Source organism: Mobula hypostoma, chromosome 6 (genome assembly GCF_963921235.1).
Source record: "Mobula hypostoma chromosome 6, sMobHyp1.1, whole genome shotgun sequence".
NCBI classification, from domain to species: domain Eukaryota; kingdom Metazoa; phylum Chordata; class Chondrichthyes; order Myliobatiformes; family Myliobatidae; genus Mobula; species Mobula hypostoma.
Genome location: NC_086102.1, coordinates 146,750,166 through 146,775,173, shown reverse-complemented (window position 1 = coordinate 146,775,173; position 25,008 = coordinate 146,750,166). Strand labels below are relative to the sequence as shown.

Genomic DNA, 25,008 nt, shown 5'->3' with positions numbered 1-25,008 from the left:
GGTGTGCCAGAGGTCCGTGAGTGTCAGGGAGGAGGAGTGAGTGCTATTGTTATTACAAAGGAAAAAGTGCTAGGCAAACTCAAAGATCTTAAGGTGGATATGTCACCTGGATCAGATGAGCTACATCCCAGAGTCCTGAGAGGTTGCTGAAGAGATAACCGATGCATTGGTCATAATCTTTCAAGAATCACTTGATCTGCCATGATCCCAGAGGACTGGAAGATTGCAATGTCACTCCACTCTTTAAGAAGGGAGGAACACAAAAGAAAGGAAAGTATAGGCCAATTAACCTAACCTCAATGGTTGGGAAAGTGCTGGAGTCTATTATTAAGGATGTGGTTTCAGGGTACTTGGAGACTAATGATAAAACAAGTCAAAGTCAGAATGGTTTCTGTAAAGGGAAATCTTGCCTGAAAAATCTGTTCAAATTCTATGAGGAAGTAACAAGTAGGGTGGACTAAGGAGAGGCAATAGATGTCATTTACTTGGATTTTCAGAAGGCATTTGATAAGGTGCCACATGAGATAAAATCCAGTGGTGTCACAGGAAAGATGCTGGCATGGATAGAGAAATGGCTGACAGGCAGGAGGCAGTGAGTGGGAATAAAAGGGGTCTTTTTTGGTTGGCTGTTGGTGACTAGTGGTGTTCCTCAGGGACCACTATTGGGACTGCTGCTCTTCACATTGTTTGTCAGTGATTTAGATAATGGAATTGATGGCTTTGTGGCAAAGTTTGCCAATGATACAAAGATAGGTGGAGGGGTAGGTAATGCTGAGGAAGCATTGCAATTGCAGCAGGACTTAGACAAATTGGAAGAATGGGCAAAAAAGTGGCAGAAGAATACAATGTTGGGAAAGATACGATAATACATTTTTGTAAAAGGAACAATAGTACAGACGATTATCTAAATGGAGAGAAAGTTCAAACATCAGAGGTGCAGAGGAAATAGGGAGTGCAAGACTCCCACAAGGTTAATTTACAGGCTGAGTGTCTGGGAAAGAAGGTAAATACAATGTTGGCCTTTATTTCAAGGGGAATAGAATATAAAAACAAGGAGATAATGCTAAGCCTTCATAAGACTCTAGTCAGGCTGCACTTAGAGTATTGTCAAAAGTTTTGGCCCCATAACTCAGAAAGGATGTATTGTCATTGGAGAGAGTCCAAAGGAGGTTCACAAGGATGATTCCAGGAATGAAGGGGTTAACATATGAGGAACGTTTGGCAACTTTGGGCCTGTATTCACTGGAATTTAGAAGAATGCAGGGGATCTCATTGAAACCTACCGAATGTTAAAAGGACTAGATAGGGTGGATGTGGAGAGGATGTTTCCTATGGTGGGGGAACTAGAGGGTACAGCCTCAAAATTGAGGGGTGACTCTTCAGAGCAGAGGTAAGGAGGAATTTATTTTGCCAGAGAGTAGTAAATCTGTGGAATGCTCTGCCACAGACTGCATGGAGGCCAAATCCATGGGTATATTTAAGGCGGAAGTTGATCATTTCCTGATCAGTCAGGGCATCAAAGGATATGGCAAGAAGGCAGGAGTATGGGGTTGAATGGGGTCCGGGATCAGCTATGATGGAATGGCAGAGCGGACTCGATGGGCTGAATGGCCTAGTTCTGCTCCTATGTCTTATGGTCTTATGAATTGCGGGGCAGAATAGCTTGAAGGACGAGAAGGGCCTATTCCGCACTGTGTTTCAATAAATTAATAAAAATGCTACAGATTAGTGGACAGCAAATACATAAGTAAATTGAAGTGAACTAGTCCTTCGCTATGTAACAGGATGACCTGTAAGCTCAGTGAAAAGATGAAAGAATCAGAACTTTTTTGATAGCTAATGTAAGATCAGGCTCATAAATACTGTGGGGCAGTTATGTGTGAATAGAACAAAATATCCAAAGAAAATCTGCAATATTTTTTTTTGGAAAAGCATTTTTAAAAGAAGTTCAACGTATTGCAATTTCCTTCTAGAATATAAATTAAATAAATTTGGAATAGAAATCTGTGGGTAAGTAAAAACCAATTTGATTCACAGATAACCTCTAGGTAAGGAAAATCTACTATTTTTACCTTCTAAGTGACTCCATGTGCACAATAATGTCACTGTCTCTCAGTTGCCTTTTGAAATGCCCTTGAGCTGGCTTTTCATTGTCAGAGCAATTTGGGATGGTTAAGAAAAATTCCACTTGCCAACCACATCCATATCTTATGAATGAATTAATATCTTGCATTTCCTCCACTCTAAATGCACCTGATTTTGGAAGTAATTTATACAAATTCTGATCTGTTTCCCTGAGACTGTAGATCTTGGAATTAGCATGGAAATTTCCTTTTTGTTCTTTTGTATTGGAAAGGTAGATTTCAAATGAGTGCTTTAAAATCACAATAAATAGCATTCATAAATAAGATATTATGGTATTTTTCAATTTAACCTACCTCTGCTGTTTCCAGACACAGGTCATGGCTGGGCATGGCAGATCTCTGTAAGAATATCACTTGTTTCGTTGCTAAATTCCCTTCACTGCAAACATGAAGTAAATTACATTGATTATAAGATCTGCAAGATCATAACGATTAGTCTAGTATTAGGCGCAAAAAAACTCTTAAAAACTGACAACAGAATGGTGGTAGGAACTGCCAGTTCGAGGAGTCAAGGAACATTCAAAGTGAGGAGAAAATGAGGAGAACCCCCTTCAATATCCCGTCTGCTGGCCGTGGTCTCTGCATAGCTTGCACCACCATTGTTGATCCTTACAGACGATGTGTGCTCCCTTCTTTCTATTCCAAATCTCTATAGCTGCAATTACAGATTCAAAGTGGAAGGCACAAGATCACAGCTTCCTTGTTAATTTCACTGACCCATCCATGTGACGAGAAGATAACGTGATGACCATAAAGGCAGTCGCTTCTCCATGATGGAGAATCCACATTGCTCTGCCCTTTTAAGACAGGGACGATAAAGATTAATGAACATAACTTGTTTTAAAAATGATATGCATCCTGTCTAATCTGTTCTTGAAATTGCCTGGGCCTGTTAATATAGAATCATAAAACTTTATAGCACTGAAGAAGCTCCATTATAATTGAGCAATGTTAAAAAAAACTTATTCTGATTTATCCCACACACAGCTCAGTCCATCGGCTTCTAGGTTACAGCCCATTAAATGTTCATCTGGGTGCTTTTTAAATGTGATGAGGGTTTCTGCTTCTACCAGGGTTTCAGGTAGTGAGTTACAGACCTTCATCACTTTGGAGTGGAAAAGATAATTCCTCAGCTCCCTTCATGTCCTTATACGACTTATCTCAAATATATTCTCCCAAGTCATTGGCCTCTCTAAGGCAATATGTTCTTCCTATTCATCTGTTTGAAGGTAGCCGGCAAGCTCATGCCCTGATGAGATAGGGACATGCCTGCCCTTGCATGCAAAGTCAGTTCCAGCAAACTGGGTGGATGAGATCTGCAGTGAGATCCAATGGCCAAGAAGGTGGCTCTGCAATGCGTTGCTGAGAGCAAAGAGCACAACGAGGCACAGAAGTCATGGCCATCCACTGCAACCAAGGAACACCCCCAATTATGATGTTTGTTTATACCACTGGACCCAGACCTCCGAGATTGAGGGAGTGGAGCTTCCCCAGTACAGTGGCTTTTCCACTTTTAAAACTTTCCCATACAGGTTTCCTATCATCGTTGGACATGACGGACAACCACCACTCATCTATTTATGCTCGTTATACTTACTTAAGAATACAACTGATGTGCAAAATACATGCTCCAGTCTTACATGGACTGATATGGCGAATGGACAATATACTCTGTTGTTTTGCTTAAATATTACTTGTGTGATTTTTAAAAAGTACTTCAGCAAATTATTCAATCAATTCTCTATGAAGCTATGGTACCTGTCATGGCGAATAATAGGTGTGGCAAGCACACACGTAACCAGCCATCCAAATTCTGCAAGTGTATGCAGCAACGGACCATAATCAGTCTTTACTTCACAACCCTGTAAAAACAAGTAAAGCTACAATTAAAAAATTCAATTATTAAAATAATTCAAAGTGGAATAAAAATCATAGAACATCACTACACCAACAAAAACAATTTGGTATTTCAAGTGTGTGCTGGCTGACTGAAAGAGTCCGTATTTTCCACAGAAAATATTTTTTAAATCTTTACAGTATACAGCCAAAATTTAAAAAAATATGATATTGATTCATTTACTATCGGCCTTGCAGGAGGTACAGATCATTTCAACTTGCAACATTAAAAAACTTTCTATTTTTTATTCACCAATTATCTCAAGTTTGCCAGTGAGTAATTATTTGTTGTTCACACTATCAAAATTTTGAACCCAACTCATTAATTATATTTCTTTCTCAACAAGGGGCATTGTTTATTAAGCCACTATGAAAACACATGTGCCAGCAAATTTCACTGTTGATTAGCATCATTTGGGCCAAGTTTTTCTGCGAGCAACTATTATCAGAAACCTATGGAACAAGATTTTCTTCCAAGCTGTCTGCTATATCCAACACCTACCTCTCATCAACAATCCAACTCTCCCTCATCCCCCTTTCCCTGATTCCCATTACAATCTACATCAAGTACTCAAGGTATCAATCTTGATCACATGATCTTCAATGCCCAGACTTCAACCACTGATCTTCTACCTTTGCCTGTCTCTTCTCCTGCTTGTTGATCTCCTCACTTTCCCTCTGCTGTCCTCTACAACCATCCATCACTGCAGAGTCTCAATTCCTCTTCTTTGGTTCCAACCATCAACTGATAAACACACCTCATTCATAGGACACCAATGTCACCCCAATCCTTGACTATCTGTCACAGAGAGTAAACTGTGCTCCCCTTGTGTCTACCAAAATGTCAACCACTTACTGCTACAGCTCTAATGGTAGGTGTCATTCTAGGACCTGTTTAGTTTGTAGCAAGAGGAAGGTGAGGGGCAATGACAGACATGCTATCTGGCACCTCCCCATTGTGCCTACCTAGTAGACACAGTGAAGGGAAATGTATTGTCATGCACTTTGATAGATGGATTAAATTCAGAATTTGGAGGTGCAATGAGTCCCGGTGTAGGATTCTCTCAAGGTTAACTTGCGGGTTGAGTCTGTAAGTAAGGAAGGCAATACCTTACCTCAATGACAGTCCACTGTTCAACAACTATCGCATCATTTGGCATCTTGTTTGACTTAACTGTATCAAAATGATGTTCTTCATATATAAACATTCCATCCACAGACTTGGATAAATAGTCTCCTGAAATTGAATATGAACATATCAAGCAAGTTGTCAAAGGTATTTTTTACGTTTACATTTGCCCACACACTCTCTGTGAGTTTATTCACTGGGGCTTGCTGCGATTGGAAGACCATTGCATGCAGGATCTTACACAGGATGGAAACAGATGAGACTGTAGACACTGGAATCTGAAGAAAAAGAATCTGCAGGAAAAATTCAGCACGTCAAGCAGCATCGGCGGGAGGAAAGAATTGTCGATGTTTTGGGTCAAAATCATGCAACTCTTTGGGTTTCGACCCAAAATGTTGACAGTTCCTGTCCTTGCACGGAAGCAGCTCAAACAGCTGAACTCTTTTAGCAGGTTGTTTGCTGCATCTTGTAGCAAATTATCTGTATGAAGAGAATGAGCAACTGCACAGCTCCTCTAACAGCCAAGTTGATGAACTGTTATCAAACCTTTGCAAATTCAGAACCAGGAAGTGTCAATTATAATGACCCATGCATGGGATCACAGTGAAGGAACTGTGCTCACCTTTTAGTTTGAAAGAAGCTGCCTACAGGATTTATTCTAGATGACCATTGTCCCCTTTTCTAATGTTACTTTGAAACTGGTGCCCTTCACAGGGAACCCTTGGAGTTTAAAACAGAGCAGGCAGCAGCCAGGCTGTTTAAACGATCATTAATCAATCTGAAAAGTCATGTTAGGTGGAAAGCGGGTAGTAAATAAACAAGAGATAAAAATTACATTTGATATTGAACCAAAACTGAAAAATAACAAGGATATACATATAGAATCAAGGAAGAATTATGAAGCTTATCTTTTTGAAAACCTGGAAGATTAATTTCCTTGAACAAAAAAAATTTCACATTTCTGAAAATTTTTAAGATCAGAAAAAAAGTCGGCAATAATGATGACCCATTATGTGATTAAAAAACAGTTACTGCTAACTGATAATGGACCAATAATATTGGTATTTAATTTTTCACATGAACTGTGTAGATTCCAAACTGAAATTTAGCCTCAATACCCTCAGTGGAAGAAGAGGGAATCACTGGCTGCAACCCCTGGATTATTAACATCAAGCTAAATTTTAATCCATTTGAAATGGTCTCCTGGCATAGAACATTAATTTTCATGTGTGGAATCTTATTCCTTCATCCTATATTTCAACACTCGATGACTGAGGATTGCCATGTTCTCTATCAACACAGCAAAACCTGAGTCATCAAATCATGCGTGGAAGCCAAATAAAGAGACAGAAAGAAAGCTGAGATCAGGAAATTGAGAGAGGAGGAAGTATAAAGAAAACATGAATTATAAATCTTTATTTTTTCATTAATTTATATCTCCAAACAGTAGTTTAATTATTAAGAAAACATCCTGGAAACTTTTGAAAGAAGATTTATAATGCTTCTCTTATGGATGGCTGTTGATTAACCTGTGACAATAAGAAATGTTGGAATTAGTTATCATTGATCAAGATGGAATTGTAATAAAAATTAAATTTCTGGACAATGGACAGCTTTCATATTTTATAACCTGCAGAGAAATAATAATGTTAAACTTAATGTATGAAACTCCATGTGGCTTAACTAATTTGTATAACAGCTGCAAGTCCAGAGTTTACATTATGACCCAGTTACCAGAAGATGTGAAAAATGGAAAACATAGAACACAAACCTCATACTGAAAAATAAACCATACCATTCTCATTACCAATTACCATCAGTGTATTCTATAGCTGTCATGTGCTTTTTATATATAAGTATAGAAAACAATTTTGAAGCAGAAGTGTAAATAAATATTTTTTTATTTGTCTTTTTTTAGTTATTAAAGTAATAATTAAATTATATTAACATATTATACATCAGTTCTTATAGAAAACCATTGGGAAAAGTCAACATGATCAGAGTTCTCTAAAACATCAGCATCAAATGTCAGAGCTGGCCAGATTACCCCACGGCAGTTGAAGCTGCTGAAACAAACTATCCAGGAAGAGTAGTGAAAGATTTCGAGGAGATCTTACAACAACATGATACAGGTATAAAAAAGAAATGACTAATGAGGGAAAATAGAGATTATAAAAGAATTTATCAGGAATAATAACAAAGCAGGGGAAATGAACAAGTACTTTGATTCTCTCTTCAGCAAAAGAGACACAAAAAATTATGGTGATACTGAGAAGTAGGGGTCTATAAGTGGATGCTAATGAACAAAATATTAGTTATCAAAGAGATGTTGGAGAGATTAAAAACTGATAAATCCCATAAACTTGAAGATCCACTACTCAACTACCCAGGGTTTTGAAACAGTCGCTGTAGAGGTAGTTATCATCTGCCAAATACCTCTATACAATCTGGAATTGTTACTGTAGACTGGAGGGCAGCAAATATGACCCTGCTGTCTGAGAAGGCAGAAGAGTGAAGAGATGGAACTACTAACTTGCTCATCTAAAGTGAGTGCAGGGAAGATGTTGGAGTCTATTGTGAAGGATGTTACAACAGAAGATCTTGTAAAATATAAAAGAGTCAAGATGGATTTATGAAAGGAAAATAATATTTAACTCATCTGCTGGAGCTATCAAGGAGGCAACTAGCAAAATAGATAAGAGGGAACCTGTGAATATGGATTGTCAAGAAAGCTTTTGATTAGGTCCCGCAGTGGAGATTCTAACAGTAATGCTACAACACATGTAATCAGATAGAAAGGGAATAGTGGGAATACAGATCCTTCTAAGATCTGTTTATAACTAAAACAGTTTGTAAGTTGGAAATATGGCCATAAACCAAGATCCCACTTGGCATAAGACATGTACAGCACCACAGCAGCCAACAAGTCCGTTCCGCTGGTCTCCCAAATGCTTATTTGGATATACAAGTTGTATACAGCTTAGGTGTTTGTAAGCTTGGGAGGAATTGTAAATGGCTCTTTCTCAGGTATGGAGACTTTATGAGGATGCATGGATATGTGTTTGAGCCCTAGCTATAGATATGATAATCCATATCAATGATTTGGTTGAGTGGATCATGTCATAATTCCATATTTGGCAGTGATGCAAAATGATATGGGATTGTGAGTAGGAAGGAAGATATAAAGTGGTTCAAGAGGATATAGATAAGATGAGTGTGTGTACAAGAGCATGGTGGATCAAATGTAATATAGAAAAAGTGGAATTATCCACTTTAGTGAACAACATATAAAGGCAAAATGTTCTTTAAATGATAAAATTTAATAGTAATGTTAATGTTAATTTTCAAAGGGATCAAAGCATGAAAGTCACTGAAAGCCAACAAATACTAGAGGAATTGGATACAGGTGTAAGGATGTTATATTCCAAAGGTATAGCACTTTGGTGAGATGGCAGCTGTACACGTTTAGTTTAATCTAGTGCAGTTTATGTCTACTAATCTAAAAAAAATATATATTTTCCTTAAAGCAATCACAACAATGAGCCGAATATAGGAAGGATAGAAAGTCTGGAACCAGGTATCACAACTGAGAGTAAGGATAACCCTGTCAGGCTTGAGGCAAGGAGAGATTGCTTGATGAAATTCTGGAATTCTCAACTCTGCTTGTCGTGGAGATTCAGTTGTTTGTTTCAAATCAGACATTGAGAGATTAGGATTATGAGTATAGTATAGGAAATGCAGAGGTTGAAGATCAGCTGTGATTGTGATAAATGGTAGATCAGATTTGAAGGGGCAATGGTTAACTCCAACTCCAATAGCTTACGATCTTGCGGTATGTGCTGACATTCTGCAATGAAGAGGCACAATGATGCTGTTGACTGACTAAAAAGAGGACTAACAGTCTCAGCTAAATTTGGCTATCCCTTTCTAAAGCCACATAGGGCCATAGTGCAATGTCCACAATTTGAACAGTATCAAAAATGTTTCTGACTCTTTGACCTCTTGGGACACTGTTGTCTCTAGATGTGGAGGTGGGAGTGGAGGACTAAATTCAACCGTTAGCACTGTTTATCAGGTGCAATGTCTTTTCATTGTGTGAATCTTTTGTTGAGGTAGTAAGTGAAGTGCTTTTCGAAGTATGATATTTCTTAAGCTGATTTATGACCTTGAAGGTAGGCTGGTCTTTCACATTTGGAAATGGGATTGACCTTTCTTCATTTTTGTCATCTTCATTGAAGCCATAGAGCTGTAAACTTCTTCCAGTCACGGACTTGGATTAGCACCGGAAATTATTGGAAACACTTAGCAAATCAGGCAGCATCTGTTGAAAGAGATAAAAGAGTTAACGTTTCAGGTCAAAGATACTTTGCCGGATTGGATTTATTTGATGTTTAGTAGACTCACCTGGGTAGACACTATTTCATAGAATGGTAAAATGTCAGGGTGCTTTTGGCTGATATTTAGGTGTTGGCTAAAAAAAATTCAACTAATCCCACTCCCTGTTCTAAATCCTATATATTATATATTTTCAGATGTTCACCCAGTTACTTTTTAAATGTGATGAGAGGTTCTGCCTTCATCTCTCTTTAAGGCAGTGAGTTCAAGACCTCAAGCACTCTTTGGATGAAAATACGTTCCTTCAACTTCTCATTAATCACTTTCATTGAAATTATGTCTCAGTGAAATAGGTTCTTTCTGTTCATCCTGTCTAGGTCTTTCATTGTTTTTGTACACCTGGATTAATTCTCCACTCAACCACCTTTGTTCCAAAGAAAACAAATCCAACTTATCTAACCTTTCAACAGAATTAACAATCTCCATCTTGGTAATGTACTGGTAAATCGACTTTGCAACCTCCCCACAACTATTACATTCTCCCTGCCATATAGTGATCAGCACACTGAGTGTAAAAACCCCAGGAGGTTACCAGTTTCTCAGATATCCAGACCACCCCTTCTGGCACCATGGTCAAAGTCATTCAGATCACATCTCTTTCCCATCCTGATGTTTGGCCTGAGCAACAACTGAACCTCTTGACCATGTTCACATGCTTTTATTCATTGAGTTGCTCCACATGATTGGCTGATTAGCTATTTTTATTGATGTACAGATGTACCTAATAAAGTGGCCAGTGAGTGCATTATTATATAATAAAACCTAACCATCACCGTGTAATATGTCAGTTTTTCTGACTATGGAAATTCATCTTCCTTTGGAGTTAGAGGAAGAGATGAAATTATGCAGGGAACAGCAAATACATTTCTGAGACTTCTATATTGTTGAATAAAGTCCAACCTAAAATGATAGCAGAATTTCTGCTTCAATCTACCAACTTTCTGTTCCAGCATATATCCTGTACTTTTATGTCAGCTTGTTTGAGGATTCTCCTCTGGTGTTAACAGTCAGTAATGGTACTGGGGTGGCGCAGTAGTGTACCAGTTGTAAGATCGGGATTCAATTCCTGCTGCTGTATGTAAGGAGTCTGTATGTTCTCATCGTAACCGCATAGGTTCCATTCAAGTCTTCCAGGTTCCTCCTACATTCCAAAAAGATGTACGGGTTAGGGTCACTAAGTAGTGGGCATGTTATGTTGGTGCTGGAAGTATGGTGACACTTACCTCCAGCACAGCCTTGGACTATGTTGGTCATTGATGCAAACATCACATCTCACTGTAGGTTTTGATGAATATATGGCAACCAAATATAGATAATCTTTACTCAGTCTCTTAGAAGCTGCCCCTCAGTTTGCCAGTTCCTTGACATGGTGAGAGTCTGGTAGGCCTGCACAAAGCCAGTTACTTTGATAGATATCAGGTTCTCATTCATTTCATCTGAATTATTCTTTTCCTGTGCTCTGAAAACACTTGTGTGTTGATGAGATGCCAGATTTTTTGATGCAGCATTTGTAATAGGTAGGTAGCATGTTAGCATTCGCACTGAGACCTTTTACTTGAGGAAATGCTGCCAAATAGTAAAACTACAAAGCCTTATGGAGAGATGAACAAATGTAGGTGAGGCAATGTTCCCACTTCATGTTTGATGTGTTAGTGGAAAAATTCCAAATGACGCAGCATGTAACATCAACAAATAGTGACAGCTGTGACTTGCAAAGCCAAGATAAGGTGAATGGTATGGTAGATCTTGCTTGCAGATCATATTCCAGCCAACATCCTAATTCGAATGGCAACGTTCTATGGAGTCATGGAATCATTTTTGCACTATGTGGTTGTGTTTTGGACAGATATACTGTATGCTCTTACATGGTGGTTGCTGTGAGATTTTCCTCTGCACGATCTATTTCTTCTGGAGGCCTCCAGACCTCCATTTAAAGGAACTCCAAAGACATTGAGCAAATGGCCTTAGGAGCCTGATTCACGTATTCTGATGTCTATCATAGGTTTCAGGCAAGATTATGTTTACTAGGAAGACTTTATGAGTGGATGTTCCGACCCTGCGCCCAAGTTGTGTTCAACACTCTTAACTGAAGTTCTTTATTGCACTGGATTCTTCAAACACTTATTTAAGAATGCTTACAAGATTTAGTGATTCCTGTGGCATGGATTTCTCCTTTTCAATGTTGGTTGCAATGATCAGCGAGGTCAAAAGGGAACACTGGCTGTCCAATAATCCAGTATCGTCAGTCTGGCCTAATAACCAAATGAGTTTAAACATTCTTGTAGAGATCAATCAAAGAGCAAAAAGTTTATTTTACCTATTTGCAATGCATAAATGCAAAAAAATCAAAATAAAACAATGAAATGGGAAGGATTGTGTTAAAATCAGTCTGTCAGAAATTCAATCACACCATGTTGCCTCTTTCAGCATTACTGGATACCAGTATTACAGGAAGTCAATGTTTCCCAGAATAAAACATAGTTTTAATGTATTTCTGGCTAAATAATGTAGTGTTGGAAATTCAGACACTCGTGTAATGTTTGGAGAGTTATTTTCCACACTGGAAATGTATGGTGCGATATGTAGGCTCAGTTAGAGGGCTGGGAAGTTGATAAGGCATTAAAAACTCAGCTGCACTTCATTCAGCTGAATAACATGGTCAGCATCTTCACACTGCAGATAGTTTGGAAACATCTAAACCTTTCAGCAATTTGCTGGCTCCAGACAACAAAGAAAGCTCTGGAAAGAAGCAGTAAATCTCTGACAGCACGTTGGGTTTCTATCTTTATTGTGTATATACTGTACGTATTTCAGACATTGTTGTCACTTTCCTAGCAGCAAATGCTAATATTTTGGTCACTGTTCAGCTTCCATAAAATTGTTAAACTATTCCAAATAATCCAGTTAAAAGCAAAAGTTTTCTTTTGGTATTTCTTTTGAGAATCTGAAAACAATTTACTAAAAAATGGGGGCTATTGTATAAATGATTGCCTTATAAATTGCTTTCAGATGACGAAGAAAGCATTCAATAGTAGACTGTAATTTACATCCACTGGGATACAAACCAGTTGGGTATTATTAACAGAACATTTAATATAAGCATACTGATCTTTTCCTTACTTTTCAGTTGTTTGCCACACTCAATCTGGGGTCTATGATCCCTGGAGTGGAACTAACCTGGAATAACTTCTAATAATTTTATGCCATAACTAGGACATTTTCTATTGGTGAAATAACGATTCAGTATTTAAACATTTTATGTAATCCAATTTTTAGGAAACAATGTTTCAGAAATTCATCTTCTCAATGCCTAAAATAAAGGAGCATAGTGCAGATGAAGATCGTGGTGATGTGGCATTGACAAGTTTTAAATACATTCCTGAGTGAAATAAACCCAGCTGCTAACATGAGATGGATATTTGGATACAACAATTTTAATGTATCCACTTATCCTAATCAACAGCTATACAACACTCTAATAAAATACACTGATGCAGAAGCACAGAAGGTGATCTGATACACTGACAATGAAGGAGACACGTATGGATGTAAAGCTCCACAGTATCAGAGATACAATCTCCCAACACACAGCCCAAAGTTTACAGTTTACACAAGTGACTGCTACTTTCATGTGGAGAGGAAAAAAAAACATTTTTGTACATTGTGCTAAGAAGTGTGGTTGGTAAATAGTTTCATATTTAAAGACATACTTCAATGAACTTACCTATATTGATGATCCATCAGGATTATTGCCTCCAGTTCTTTCTCAGTGCCACGTATATCTTTGAAACTTCTCAGTTTCAGGTATCTTTCAATGAATAATCCATTGCTTATTGCTCGATGACCTGCTCTGTGGCATTCTCCTGTGCTTCAGTGAATGATTATCTTCTAACATTCCACAAAGTACTTTTAATGCAAAAGATCACATTCATTCACACCATGTCTTTGATCCTATGTGTGCCCGCTGAATCCAAACAAATATAATTTTTCCAATTTTATCTAATTGACACAGACATAATATATTTATCATTTCTAATGATAGTATATACTATTTTCAAGGCATTTTTAAAAATATGATAACCTATGGGCAATTTCACTTAAAGTATTAAATGTGTTCTACCCAATATAGATTTTGCCATACATGGAAAAACTGCTGATTCAGTACCTTTACAAATCTTAGCAAATATTAACAAATATTTACCCTTCATTATTTCCCAGTCTATGAAAGAGTCAACCAAGGACATTCCTCTTTTGTAGTAAGTTGTTGTAATTTCCAGCCAATCTGCTTCCAGGGTACAAATAGTTTGGCCTTTCCTTGTTACTCTGAGGGTGAGATTGCCTTCATGGTAGGACCGTGTACTGAAGTTTTCATCAGAAACATTGAAAAGAGCAAACAGTTTCAAATCTGGAATGGAAAGAAATACAAAAAAAACAATTCATTTATGCTCTTCCTATTGAGCTAAAGCAGGCATCTCAGCAAAATATTGTAGAGTTCTGACCTATGCTGGTTAGAACAAAGCTCATCCCCTAGTTATAGGAAGCTGGAAAAAATGCAGAGAAGAGTTATAAAGATGTTACCAGGACTGGAATGTTTGAGTTATGATGATAGAATGAATACCCAGGGCTATTTTCCCTAGAGCAGAGGTTCCCAATCTGAGGTCTGTGATCCCTTTGGATAATGGCAGGGGTCCATGGCATAAAAAAAGGCTGGGAACCCCTGCCCTAGAGCAAAGGAGGCTGAGGAGTGACCGGATGGAAATACTGAATGTAAACTCATGACGGGGTTAGATAAGGTATTCTACCCTTTTCCTAGTGTAGGGTAGAATAAAACTAGAGAGGCTTAGAATTAAGTCAAGAGGGTATAGATATGAATGTAATGTTTTCACACACATAGGATGGAGTTGATGAGCTCCAGAAGAAGTGGTAGACACTGGCACAATTAGAATGTTAAAAAGGACATTTGGATGGGTACATGGGTAGAAAAGGTTTAGAGGGATACGGACCAAATGCAGCTGATGTGACGAGCTCAGTTAGACAACCTAGTCAGCATGAACAATTTGGGACAAAGATCCATTTGCCATATTCTATGACTCTATGATAGATTTGGATTGTTTATCAGTTTTTCGCCAGCCAAGTAATTTTACTTTCCGACAGAAACAGCATTTGGTCTAATTATGTTGGTGAGGTTTTGTACAAGGGTGTAAAATGGTTGACGAAATGGGGATGAGGGTAGCAAGAGTGCAAAAAAAGGGCGACTAGACTTTTTAGGATTGGACATGGTTATGTAGAGAATAACAAAATATTCTTTCCCTTTATAGGATGCAAAATTGAGACATAATTTCTCATGTTACAACTCATATTGTTGAAGGATATACATATTAACAGATGTTGCATTATAATGAGGGTGAAGTAAATTCAGGTCTTCACAATACACCTATTTCTATTAATATACAAACTACATTTTAAACCTAACTATACTTATGAAAGTAGTAACTAGAAACAAAATAAACCATCATTCAAACCTTCATTTGGTTGAGAGGTAGTAGAGCTTTCCTTTCCCATTGCTCTTCCTCTTCCATGTAAAAGATCTTCTGGAGATGGACCATTCTCTAAAACATTGGTGATTTTATCTGAAGAATCTTCTCCTTCTGCAGATTCCATGGGCTTCATGTTCAAAGTTAATTCATTGCATTTTAGAGAGTCATTGTCAGGATCATGCTTACTTTTATCTGGCAAATGCAGATGAAAGCTGGCATCCTGAGCCAAATCCACATCTGACTCTGTTAATAAATTTGTGCCATTGCAAGGTTTTGATTTAGAATGGAGCTCGTTTAAAAATCCAATGAACTTCATTCCTTTCTTAGCTGAGTCATTAACCTAAGACAAAAAATAATATGCAGGTTAATATGACACAAATGTATTTTATTTATAATTTAACTGTTGAAGCAGCAGGTTGTAGTCCTGGTAATGGACAATGGGAAGACAAAAAAACATTACTTCCAAATACAGATTCTGTAGATGCTGGAAATCCAGAGCAACTCACATAAAATGCTGGAGGAACTCAATAGGTTAGGCAGCATCGATGGAGAGGAATGAAGAGTTGACATTTTGGGCCCAGACCCTTCATCAGTCCTGATGAAGCGTCTTGGCCTGAAATGTTGATTGGTTATTCCACTCCAAATATAGACTTCCAAGAGACAAATAGACAGATCAGGGATTGAGTTCCTTCTTCAGCTCCTAATGGATTCACTGCCTCCTTAAGAATATCTCATCTGATGCATTCTGGAAAAATCAGTGCATCAGTGGATTGCTTTAGAAGCCTTCTCGGTTATTGCAGAAGCAATCTCTTGGAGCTCAAAGTTCAAAAGTTCAAAGCAAATTTATTATCAAAGTACATGTATGTCAAGATATACAACCCTGAGATTAATTTTCTTGCGGGCAAATTAAATAAATCCAATAACCATAATAGAATCAATGTAAGACTGCACCAACAGAGCAGAAAACCAGTGTGCAAAAGACAACAAACCGCAAATACAAAAAGAAAAAAAAGGAAGGAAAGAAAGGAAAGAAAGAAACAAAGAAAATAAGCAAGCAAGCAAGCAAATAAATAAATAAATAAATAAATAAATAAATAATCAAGCAATAAATATCAAGAATATGAGTTGAAGAGTCCTTGAAAGTGAGTCCATAAGTTGTGGAAATATATCTGTAATGGGGCAAGTGCAGTTGAGTGAAGTTATCCCCTCTGGTTCAAAAACCTGATGGATGAGGGGTAATAACTGTTCCTGAACTTGGCAGTGTGAGTCCTGAGGCTCCTGTACCTGCTTCCTGATGGCAGCAGCAAGAAGAGAGACTGAGTGGTGGGGGTTTCTGATGTTGGATGCTGTTTTCCTACGACAATGCTCCATGTAGATGTGCTCAATGGTGGGGAGGGCTTTACCTGTGATATACTGGGCCATTTCCAATACTTTTTGTAGGATTTTCCATTCAAGGGCATTGGTGTTTCCATACCAGGCTGCGATACAGCCAGTCAATATATGCTCCACCACACATCTATAGAAGTTTGTCAAAATTTTAGATGTCATGCCGAATCTTCACAAACTCCTGAGGAATTAAAGGTACTACTGTGCTTTCTTTGAAATTGCACTCATGTGCTGGGCCCAGGACAGGTCCTCTGAACTGATAACACCAAGAATTTAAATTTGCTGACCCTCTCAAATTCTGACTCCCTGATGAGGACTGACCCATGATCCTTCGGTTTCCTCTTCCTGAAGTCAATAATCAGCTCTTTGGTCTTGCTGACATTGACTAAAAGGTTGTTGTTGTGGCACCACTGAGCCAGATTTTCAATCTCCCTCCTATATGCTGATTTGTCACCACCTTTGATATGGCCTACAGCAGTGATGTCGTCAGCAAATTTAAATATGGCATTGGAGAAGTGGTTTGCCACATGGTCATGACTGTAAAGAAATTAGAGCAGGGGGCCAAGCACATAGCCTTGTGGTGCAGCTGCGCTAATGGAGACTGTGGAGTCGATGTTGCTGCCAATCTGAATTGACTGGGGACTCCAAGTGAAGAAATCCAGGATCTGATTTCACAAGGAGGTATTGAGGCCAAGGTTTTGAGGCTTAGTGATTAGTTCTGAGAGGATGGCGGTATTGAATGCTGAGCTGTAAGTCATACATGCATCTTTGGTGTCCAGATGTTCCAGAGTTGAGTGAAGAACCAATGAAATGGCATCTGCTGTGGTCCTGTTGTGCCAGTAAGCAAATTGGAACTGGAGATGCCTTGCTTTCTCTCAAATTCTGTAGCTCTGAGCTGGCTTAATCCGGCACCTATGCCTTATTGTCTTATCAGATATTAATACCATCCATTAAGCAACCTGCTCCATTTTCTTATGAATTTCTTGCCACGACAGGAACAGAGTGCCTGTTTTAAGAAGTTGCTTTCAGCAATGTGACCCATCCATAGGGTCTGCATGAACTTTTAGTACTTCCCTTCTGGAAATGCTGGTCTTGGGAAGGGCACTGTTATTATTTACAATCTTCTGCCAGTGGATTTGGAGCATTTTCTGGAGACAGCATTAGCACTACCACACTAGTGTTTTAAGGTTCCTGCCCTACATATTGGAAGCATACAGATTAAGAGACACTCCTGCCCAGTAGACCATGAGCTTAGTGTAAGGTATGAGGTTTTTATAGAACAGCCCTTTCTTTAGATGGCTAAATCCTATGCTGGTGCACAGTAGGAAGTTGTAAATTGATGTCTGCCTTCATGGACAGGTAGCTCCTGAGATACAAGAAATGGTCTACATTTTTCAGAATCTCATCATTAAACTTTATTGACAAGGCCTGATTTTATCCAATGAGGACTGATCAGTAGAGGACCTTTGTCTAACAGTGTCAAATGGAAAGCTTATTCACTTGTAAGTCCAGTGAAGCAGATTGTGATGACTTGCAAGCTTGGCTTCTAAGCTTGTACAATATGCAAGTATCATCTCTGCTTTGTAGTTCATTAGCTGAGGTTGGTATACCCTGATTCTAGAATGGAGGTGACTTAGAACCAATTGTTCTGTAAAATGGCTCCACTACAGTGGGGAACTTATGGATGCGAGGTGCATTGTAACTATGAGGAAGTGGGTTGGACAAGGACATAGCCTTGTCTGACCACTGTCAACAGTAGGATTAAGTTCAAGCAGCTAGAATCATGATCATCATATCTAAAATGGAAACTATCAATCCAATGGCCACTGCTTAGTTAAAGAATATGCGTGCAGGCACCTTCCACTTCAAGGTGAACCTGGCATCCTAGGACATCAGAACCCACATGGTCAACATCCACTTGAACTCGAATGCTACTTCACTGATATTCACAGAACAAGACGGAGATTACACCTTCATTTTGTTTTGCAAACAGGAAGAGAAATGCTGTATTCCTAGGGTGGGTTTTAGATAAACTAGAGGCTACAGAAGCTGGAATCTGGAGTAACAAACAACATTCTGGAAGAATTCTGCAGGTTCAGAGGCATCTGTCAGGAGAATGTCTTAGGTTGAAACCCTGCATTATGAGAGTGGAGAGGAGAGATAGCCAGTAGAAACAGTTGAGACAGGTGCCTGAAGTGATTGGTAGACAGAGGAGGGGTGATAGGAAAGGGAACACAAAATGGTAGGACTGGAGGAGGTTTGGAATTAGTTGGGGAGTGGTGGGAAGCGGAAAAGGCAGTGGAAGAGAGGATTCTAACATTCGAAAAATCGGTGTTTGTGCCATTAGATTGTACCCTGGAAGAATATGAAAATATACATGATTTACATGATTATGAAGACACGTAGTCCTCTTTTATTGTCATTTAGTAATGCATGCATTAAGAAGTGATACATTATTTCCTCCGGTGTGATATCACAAAACACAGGACAAACCAAGACTGGAAAAACTGACAAAACCACATAATTATAACATACAGTTACAACAGTGCACAATACCATGACTTGATGAAGAAGTCCGTGAGCATAGTAAAGTTCAAAGTTTCTCAAATGTCCCACATCTCACGCAGACGGGAGAAGGAAGAAAAACTCTCCCTGCCATGCCGACCACAATCCGACTCTGAGTCATCCGAAAACTTCGAGCTCTGATCAGCTCTCCAACACCGAGTACTGAGCGCCATCTCTGTCCGAACAATTCGACCTTCTTCTCGGTCGCCAAGAGCAGGCAAGGCCGGGGATTTTGAGGCCTACCCTCTGAAAGATTCCCGAACACACAGTAACGACAGCAGCGAATGGGCGTTTCAGAAATTTCTCCAGATGTTCCTCTGTGCTTTCACGTCCATTCTCCATCAAATCAGAATTGTCCACGGCCCCTATTTAACAGGTACGATATCATTTTTCACCGGAGGGCTGTGCATACGCAGGCGCGCTGCCATCTTCTCCTCCCGCCCGACAGAATATTCTGAAAATATCAGGGAAACTATCAGAAAATATCAGGGAGCAAGCCTGTCGCTCTTGGCTGCTGGAGGAAGGTGTCTGTGTCTGATGGTCCCTGTCTCCCACTCGTTTGCTGTCTCCGAGAAAAGTTTCCTGCATTCAAATGATCTCTCTTTCCCTCGATGCTGTCAGAGGATGATACCAAAGTTCTGGGTCTACAGTTTGTGGATTGGACTGTAGTTCAAATTGGACTCCGCATGTGGGGGGTTGATGTTCTTGTTGTCGTTTGCCGATTTGTTTTTTTTGTGTGGGGGGTTGATGTTCTTGTTTGTCATTTGCACGATTTGTTTTTTATTGCGCATGGGGGGCAGGTTTGATGTTTTTCTTTGAACAGGTTCCATTGTTTTCTGTGTTTCATGGCTGTCTGTGGAGAAGACAAATCGCAGGGTTGTATACTGTGTACATACACTGATAATAAATGTATTTTGAACTTTGAATATTGTTATTCGGTTCATAAACCATAAAAAACTCTGTGCAAGTCAAATTTATGGTTAAAATTGTTGTGAGGAGTAGTTAGGATATATTGATCTGTTTGTCTAATTTAATATTAGACTTGATGAAAAGACATTTATTTTTCAGTTTTGTTCATATTTCAATAAACTTCAGTTGAAGCAATTAAATTGCAAATAATAGTGCATTATTAATGTAAGAAATGTTTAATGGAATAAGCAGTGTTTCAAAACATGAATTGATTTACTTTTCTAATATTGAAAAGAAACATATAAGGAAATAAACAACTATATTTTAAATACAATAAAGGTATTTTTCTAAAATTGAAGTTCCTAAAAGGTGCTGTTGATTTTATGTTAAGTAATATGCCCTGGTCACGACTGAATAGTTCATCTGGTGTATATCCAGTAGATATTCTCCAGGTAATACTGCAAACATCAAGAGTGAAACTTTAAAATCAGCAAGTGCAAACCAAAAGAAAATGACTCATTATTCAGCTGGAATACTGATCAATTATGCATATGCAGTTTATATACCCAGGTGCTCCTCCAGAACCTATTCACTAACACAGTACTCATTTGTTTAACTCTATTCATGACTTCAATGAACTCATTCTTGATTCTGTGAGCAACTCAACAGGCCTCTCTGAAAGGCAAGCGTTATGTGAGAGTACCTTGTCCAAAAGCCCTTTCACAACACCACTGGAAAGCATTTGATTGCTGACAGGCCATTCTTCAACAACTAATTTGCTGTGCCTTTGTTCTCCTTGTGACTTCTTTACACTGTATTGAAGAAAAATACACAGAAACTACATTAGAGCAATGGCCTTTTTATTAAGCATAAGAGATTTTTCCAGGACATATGTACACATGGAACAACTAAACACTATCATTTCTGTTCACTTTTGAATTGATTTTATCAAAAATATTCTGATAATCTGAATTACATTCACTTTGAGAAAAGTCATTTTATGACGAGATTAATGGAAGCACTCTTTTTTCAAAGTTTTGCATCAGACCAGTTTGCCTTTCCTGAAGTAGCTAAACATCAAAGTAAGCAGTATTTCTTTAGTTTAGCAGACATCACCAAATGTAAACTGACACATTGCAATGTTTATCCTAACTATTAAAATATGAAATGGAAATTAAGGGCAGGGCAAAGTTCAAAGTTCAAAGTAAATTTATTATCAGAGTAAATATATGTCACCATATACAACCCTGAGATTAATTTTCTTGTGGGCATACTCAATAAATCTATAAAATAATAACCATAACAGAACCAATGAAAGACCACCCAACTGGGGCATTCTGTGATGAGAATCCTTGATGAGGATGGCTTGGACCCAAACGCTGGAGTATCTGAAGTAAGGATCAAGACATGATACCAAACTGCATCGAGAATTGAGCACAAAACAAATGCGAGGCAATATCACTAGTAAGGTTTACAATTGAGCATCAATCCGCAGTTCAGATGCTCTTTAAATACTCAATTCTTGGCGCCAAAACATGATTGCCAGTAGGATGGTTCTGAATCTTTAATGGGCCATACTAGCTATCTATACTCTGGAGAGTCAGAGCATTAACGCGGAAGCTAGTGCAGTTGGCTGTGGGTCCCAACAGGACACCTCCTCTATGGCCAACTCCTAATGGGCTGGCTGCCCGGAGAGATGATGATTGTAATGGATGAGAGCCAGATCCAAGATGTCCCTTTCAGGAACCCAGCACCATTCCTCACGTTCGAATCCTTCGCTGTCCACAAGGAACTGCCAGACACCTTGAACAATTCGTGAATCCAAAATTCTTCTCACAGTTCCCCATCAACAAACCAGCATGGTGGTGGGACCAAAGGGCTGGTGTTCACAGGTTTTATATTAGAAATGTGGAAAGTGGGATTGATCTTGAGGGTCTTGGGGAGCTGCAAGGTGTAGGTCACCGGGTTTACTTCATTGAGAATCTTAAACGTCCAATGAACTTGGGCACCAATCTCCTAGACTCCACTTGGAGAGGCAAATCCTGAGTTGACAGCCAGACCTGTTGCCCAGACTGCAAAACAGGTTCCTGTCTTCTATTGCGGTTAGCCTTTATTTCAACCTTCTGGGTAGAAGATAACAAAATATCCCTTTCACTAGTTCATCTTTCCTTGCAGCATCGGACGAGATCTTCGGCTGCAGGAATCCCAACCTTGGCCTCCTGCTCAGGGAAGATTGGTGGAGAATGCCCAAACTGGCATTTGAAAAGGGACATCCTGTGTGTTGAATGTCGTAATGTGTTGTGGGTGACCTCTGCCCACATCAAATGGTTGCTCCACTTGTCCAGTCTTTCAGAGGCCAGGCATCTTAGGGTACGTTCCATATCCTGGTTCAGCCGCTCTGTCTGGCTGTTGGACTGCGGGTGAAACCCAGAGGAAAGACTCACTGTTGACCCAATTGGTTTGCAAAATGCCTTCCAGAAACATGATGTGAATCGTGGACTGTAATCAACACAATGTCCACCAGAAAACCATGGATCCTGAAGACATAGTGCAGGACAATTTCAGCCATCTCTGCCACACATGGCAGTCTGTCCAAAGAGATAAATTTGCAGGCCTTTGAAACGTGACCAACTATTATCATGATAATGGTCTTCCCCTTGGAAGGAAGAGGGCCCCTGTGCTGTGACAAAGTCCATGGAGATGTGAGCCCATGATCTGTCCAGAACAGGTAGGGTGTGGAGAAGCCCTTGGGGTCACGTACGTGGCTCCTTGTTCCAGGCGCACACCTTGCATGCCTGCATGTATTGCCAAACTTCCTTCGTCATTCCGGGCCTCCAATATCTCCTCTTGATAAACTCAAGGGTCCTGGCAATCCCTGAGTAATTCTCAATGAATGTCCCCATTGGAGTACCTTGGACTGGACAGAACTCGGGTTGACCAGCCGACTCAGAGGACTGTTCTTAGGAATCTCCCTTTGAGCTTGGGCCCTGCAAACAAGAGAGTCGATTCCATCTTGGCTTGGGACAAAATGGTAGTAAGTGGCTCTTCTCATTTCGGTTTGTCAATCTGTCCGGACAAGGCATCTGACTTCTGATTCTTTGACCCCGGTCGATAGGTCAGGATGAAATTAAAGCAGTTAAAGAACAAAGACCACATGGCCTGCCTGGAATTCAGCCTCTTGGCCTCCTGAATATAAGCCAGGTTCTTATAGTTTGCCCAAACAATAAAAGGGTTCTCGGCCTCCTCTAGCCAATGATACTATTTCTCCAAAGTTAACAACAGCAAGAAGCTCCGAATTCCCGCTGTCATAAATCATCTCTGCCAGAGATAGCTGCTTGGAAAAGAACCCACATGGGTGCAGTTCATACTTTTACCCCTTGGAGAATCTCAGAGGCAGTGTTCAGGAGTGGAAGAGGGTAACGATTCTTGACCATTATGTGATTCAGTTTTCTATAATCAGTGCACGGCCCCAGGCTCCCATACTTCTTCTGTATGAAGAAGAAGTCAGCACCAACTAGAGAGGTGGAGGGCCAAATGAATCCCAAGGCAAGAACCTCCTTTATATACTCTTCCATAGTGCTTCTCTCTGGGCCTGGAAGCGCATATAATCGACCCTGCGGAGGACAAGCACCAAGGAGAAGATCCATAGCACAGTCGTAGGGTCGGTGTGGTGAAAGAGTTGAAACCTTTCCCTTACTGAAGACCTCTTCCAAATCCTTGTAGACGGAAGGGATTTCTACAGCTTGGGAGCTGCAATTACCTTCGAACCTTCCTCTGAGGATGACTACCGAGACCTTGTAGGTAGCAGGGGTAATTTGGCAGACTCCAGAGTCTCCCCCATAGGCCTACAAAAGTCTTTACTGAAAACAGAGGCCAAATCACAGTCCAATCTTCGTCCATTTCCTCAGACATTGGTAGCCAGATGAGACAAATGTTCCCTGTGCTCCTGGGACTAGGCTCCAAGGATCTCCATTTTGGAGCTTTCCCCTTAGATGGGACCTGGCAACTGGAGCCCTTTGGCTTAGCTGCCACTGTCTGGGCACCTCCTCACTTTGTTCTTGGACTAGAGATCTGGTGCCAGCACACCCCTGACTAGGTAAGGTTGGGACTTGCACAGGCCTATTGGCTGGAGCTGGTTTGTCTCCTTTTAAAGGTAGGATTGGGTATTCCTGAAGGCTCCAGGTTACCCTGAACAGAAGTTTGCCCCTCATCTCCTGCTCGTCTCAGGAGAGTCTGGGGGTCAGAACACCAAGCCGAAAATATACCCTCTTGCAGCCAGTGATCCTCCCTTTCTACCAGTTCATGGAAGGATTATGCTGGGACAGCCAATGGTGTCTGAGGATCAGGGGTATGTGAGGAGACTCAATGATACAGAAACTAATGTCCTCCACATGATCCTCTATCCTCATCTGTAAAACCAGTGTCTGCTGTCGGATCTACCAGGAATCAAGCAGACGGCTGTCCAAGGCAGTCGAGGGCAAAGGGCTGGCTCAACACTTGCAGTGGTGTATTGAACCAACAGGCATTCCTCAAGTCCAGTAAATTTCCCTCTGCTCCAGAGTCCAAAAAAGCATTCACCTCTTGTTGGTTTGTACCCCAGGAGATCTCCACCCTCAAAATCTTTGAAGTTGGAGGTAGTGGCTGCTACTGTCACAGTCCTCCCAACACAGGATGGTCTGAACAGTTCTCCAGACAGCTGCAGTTTCAGACATTCAGCCCACAGTAATGGCAGCAACCTCGACTCCTAAGCTAGAACTTCTCATCAGTGGAGATTTTTATGCAGCCAACTTGCATGGGCTTCACAGGATCCTGAGCAGGAGATAGGCGGGTCATAGTCCGAGATCAAGGGATGGAATTATGATCAGTCGAGGCCGGGCTCAGGCTAGCCCTCTTTGACTTCTTGATATTGTCCCACTTATTTCCTGCCAGACAATCAAGATGAATGGATTGGTCAAATAGAACCTCTAAGTCTTCAGCTGGTTCTCACAAGGCGAGGGCATCCTTCAGTTCATCTCCGTCGAGATATAATCCGCAGTGGTATAGAGTT

At 39.9% G+C, this 25,008-nt stretch overlaps 1 protein-coding gene across 1 annotated transcript in view; it reads right to left on the bottom strand.

The window, feature by feature from the left end:
* The window catches only part of rftn2 (raftlin family member 2), a 62,005-nt gene that overhangs the window by 8,665 nt on the left and 28,332 nt on the right, over positions 1-25,008 (bottom strand). The window contains exons 4-9 of the mRNA XM_063051930.1: positions 20,665-20,773; positions 15,087-15,441; positions 13,766-13,969; positions 5,156-5,277; positions 3,903-4,006; positions 2,439-2,523 (exon numbers count right to left, since the gene is read on the bottom strand). Of these exons, the coding sequence (XP_062908000.1) occupies positions 2,439-2,523; positions 3,903-4,006; positions 5,156-5,277; positions 13,766-13,969; positions 15,087-15,441; positions 20,665-20,773 (979 nt within the window). The remainder of the gene's footprint in view (positions 1-2,438; positions 2,524-3,902; positions 4,007-5,155; positions 5,278-13,765; positions 13,970-15,086; positions 15,442-20,664; positions 20,774-25,008) is intronic.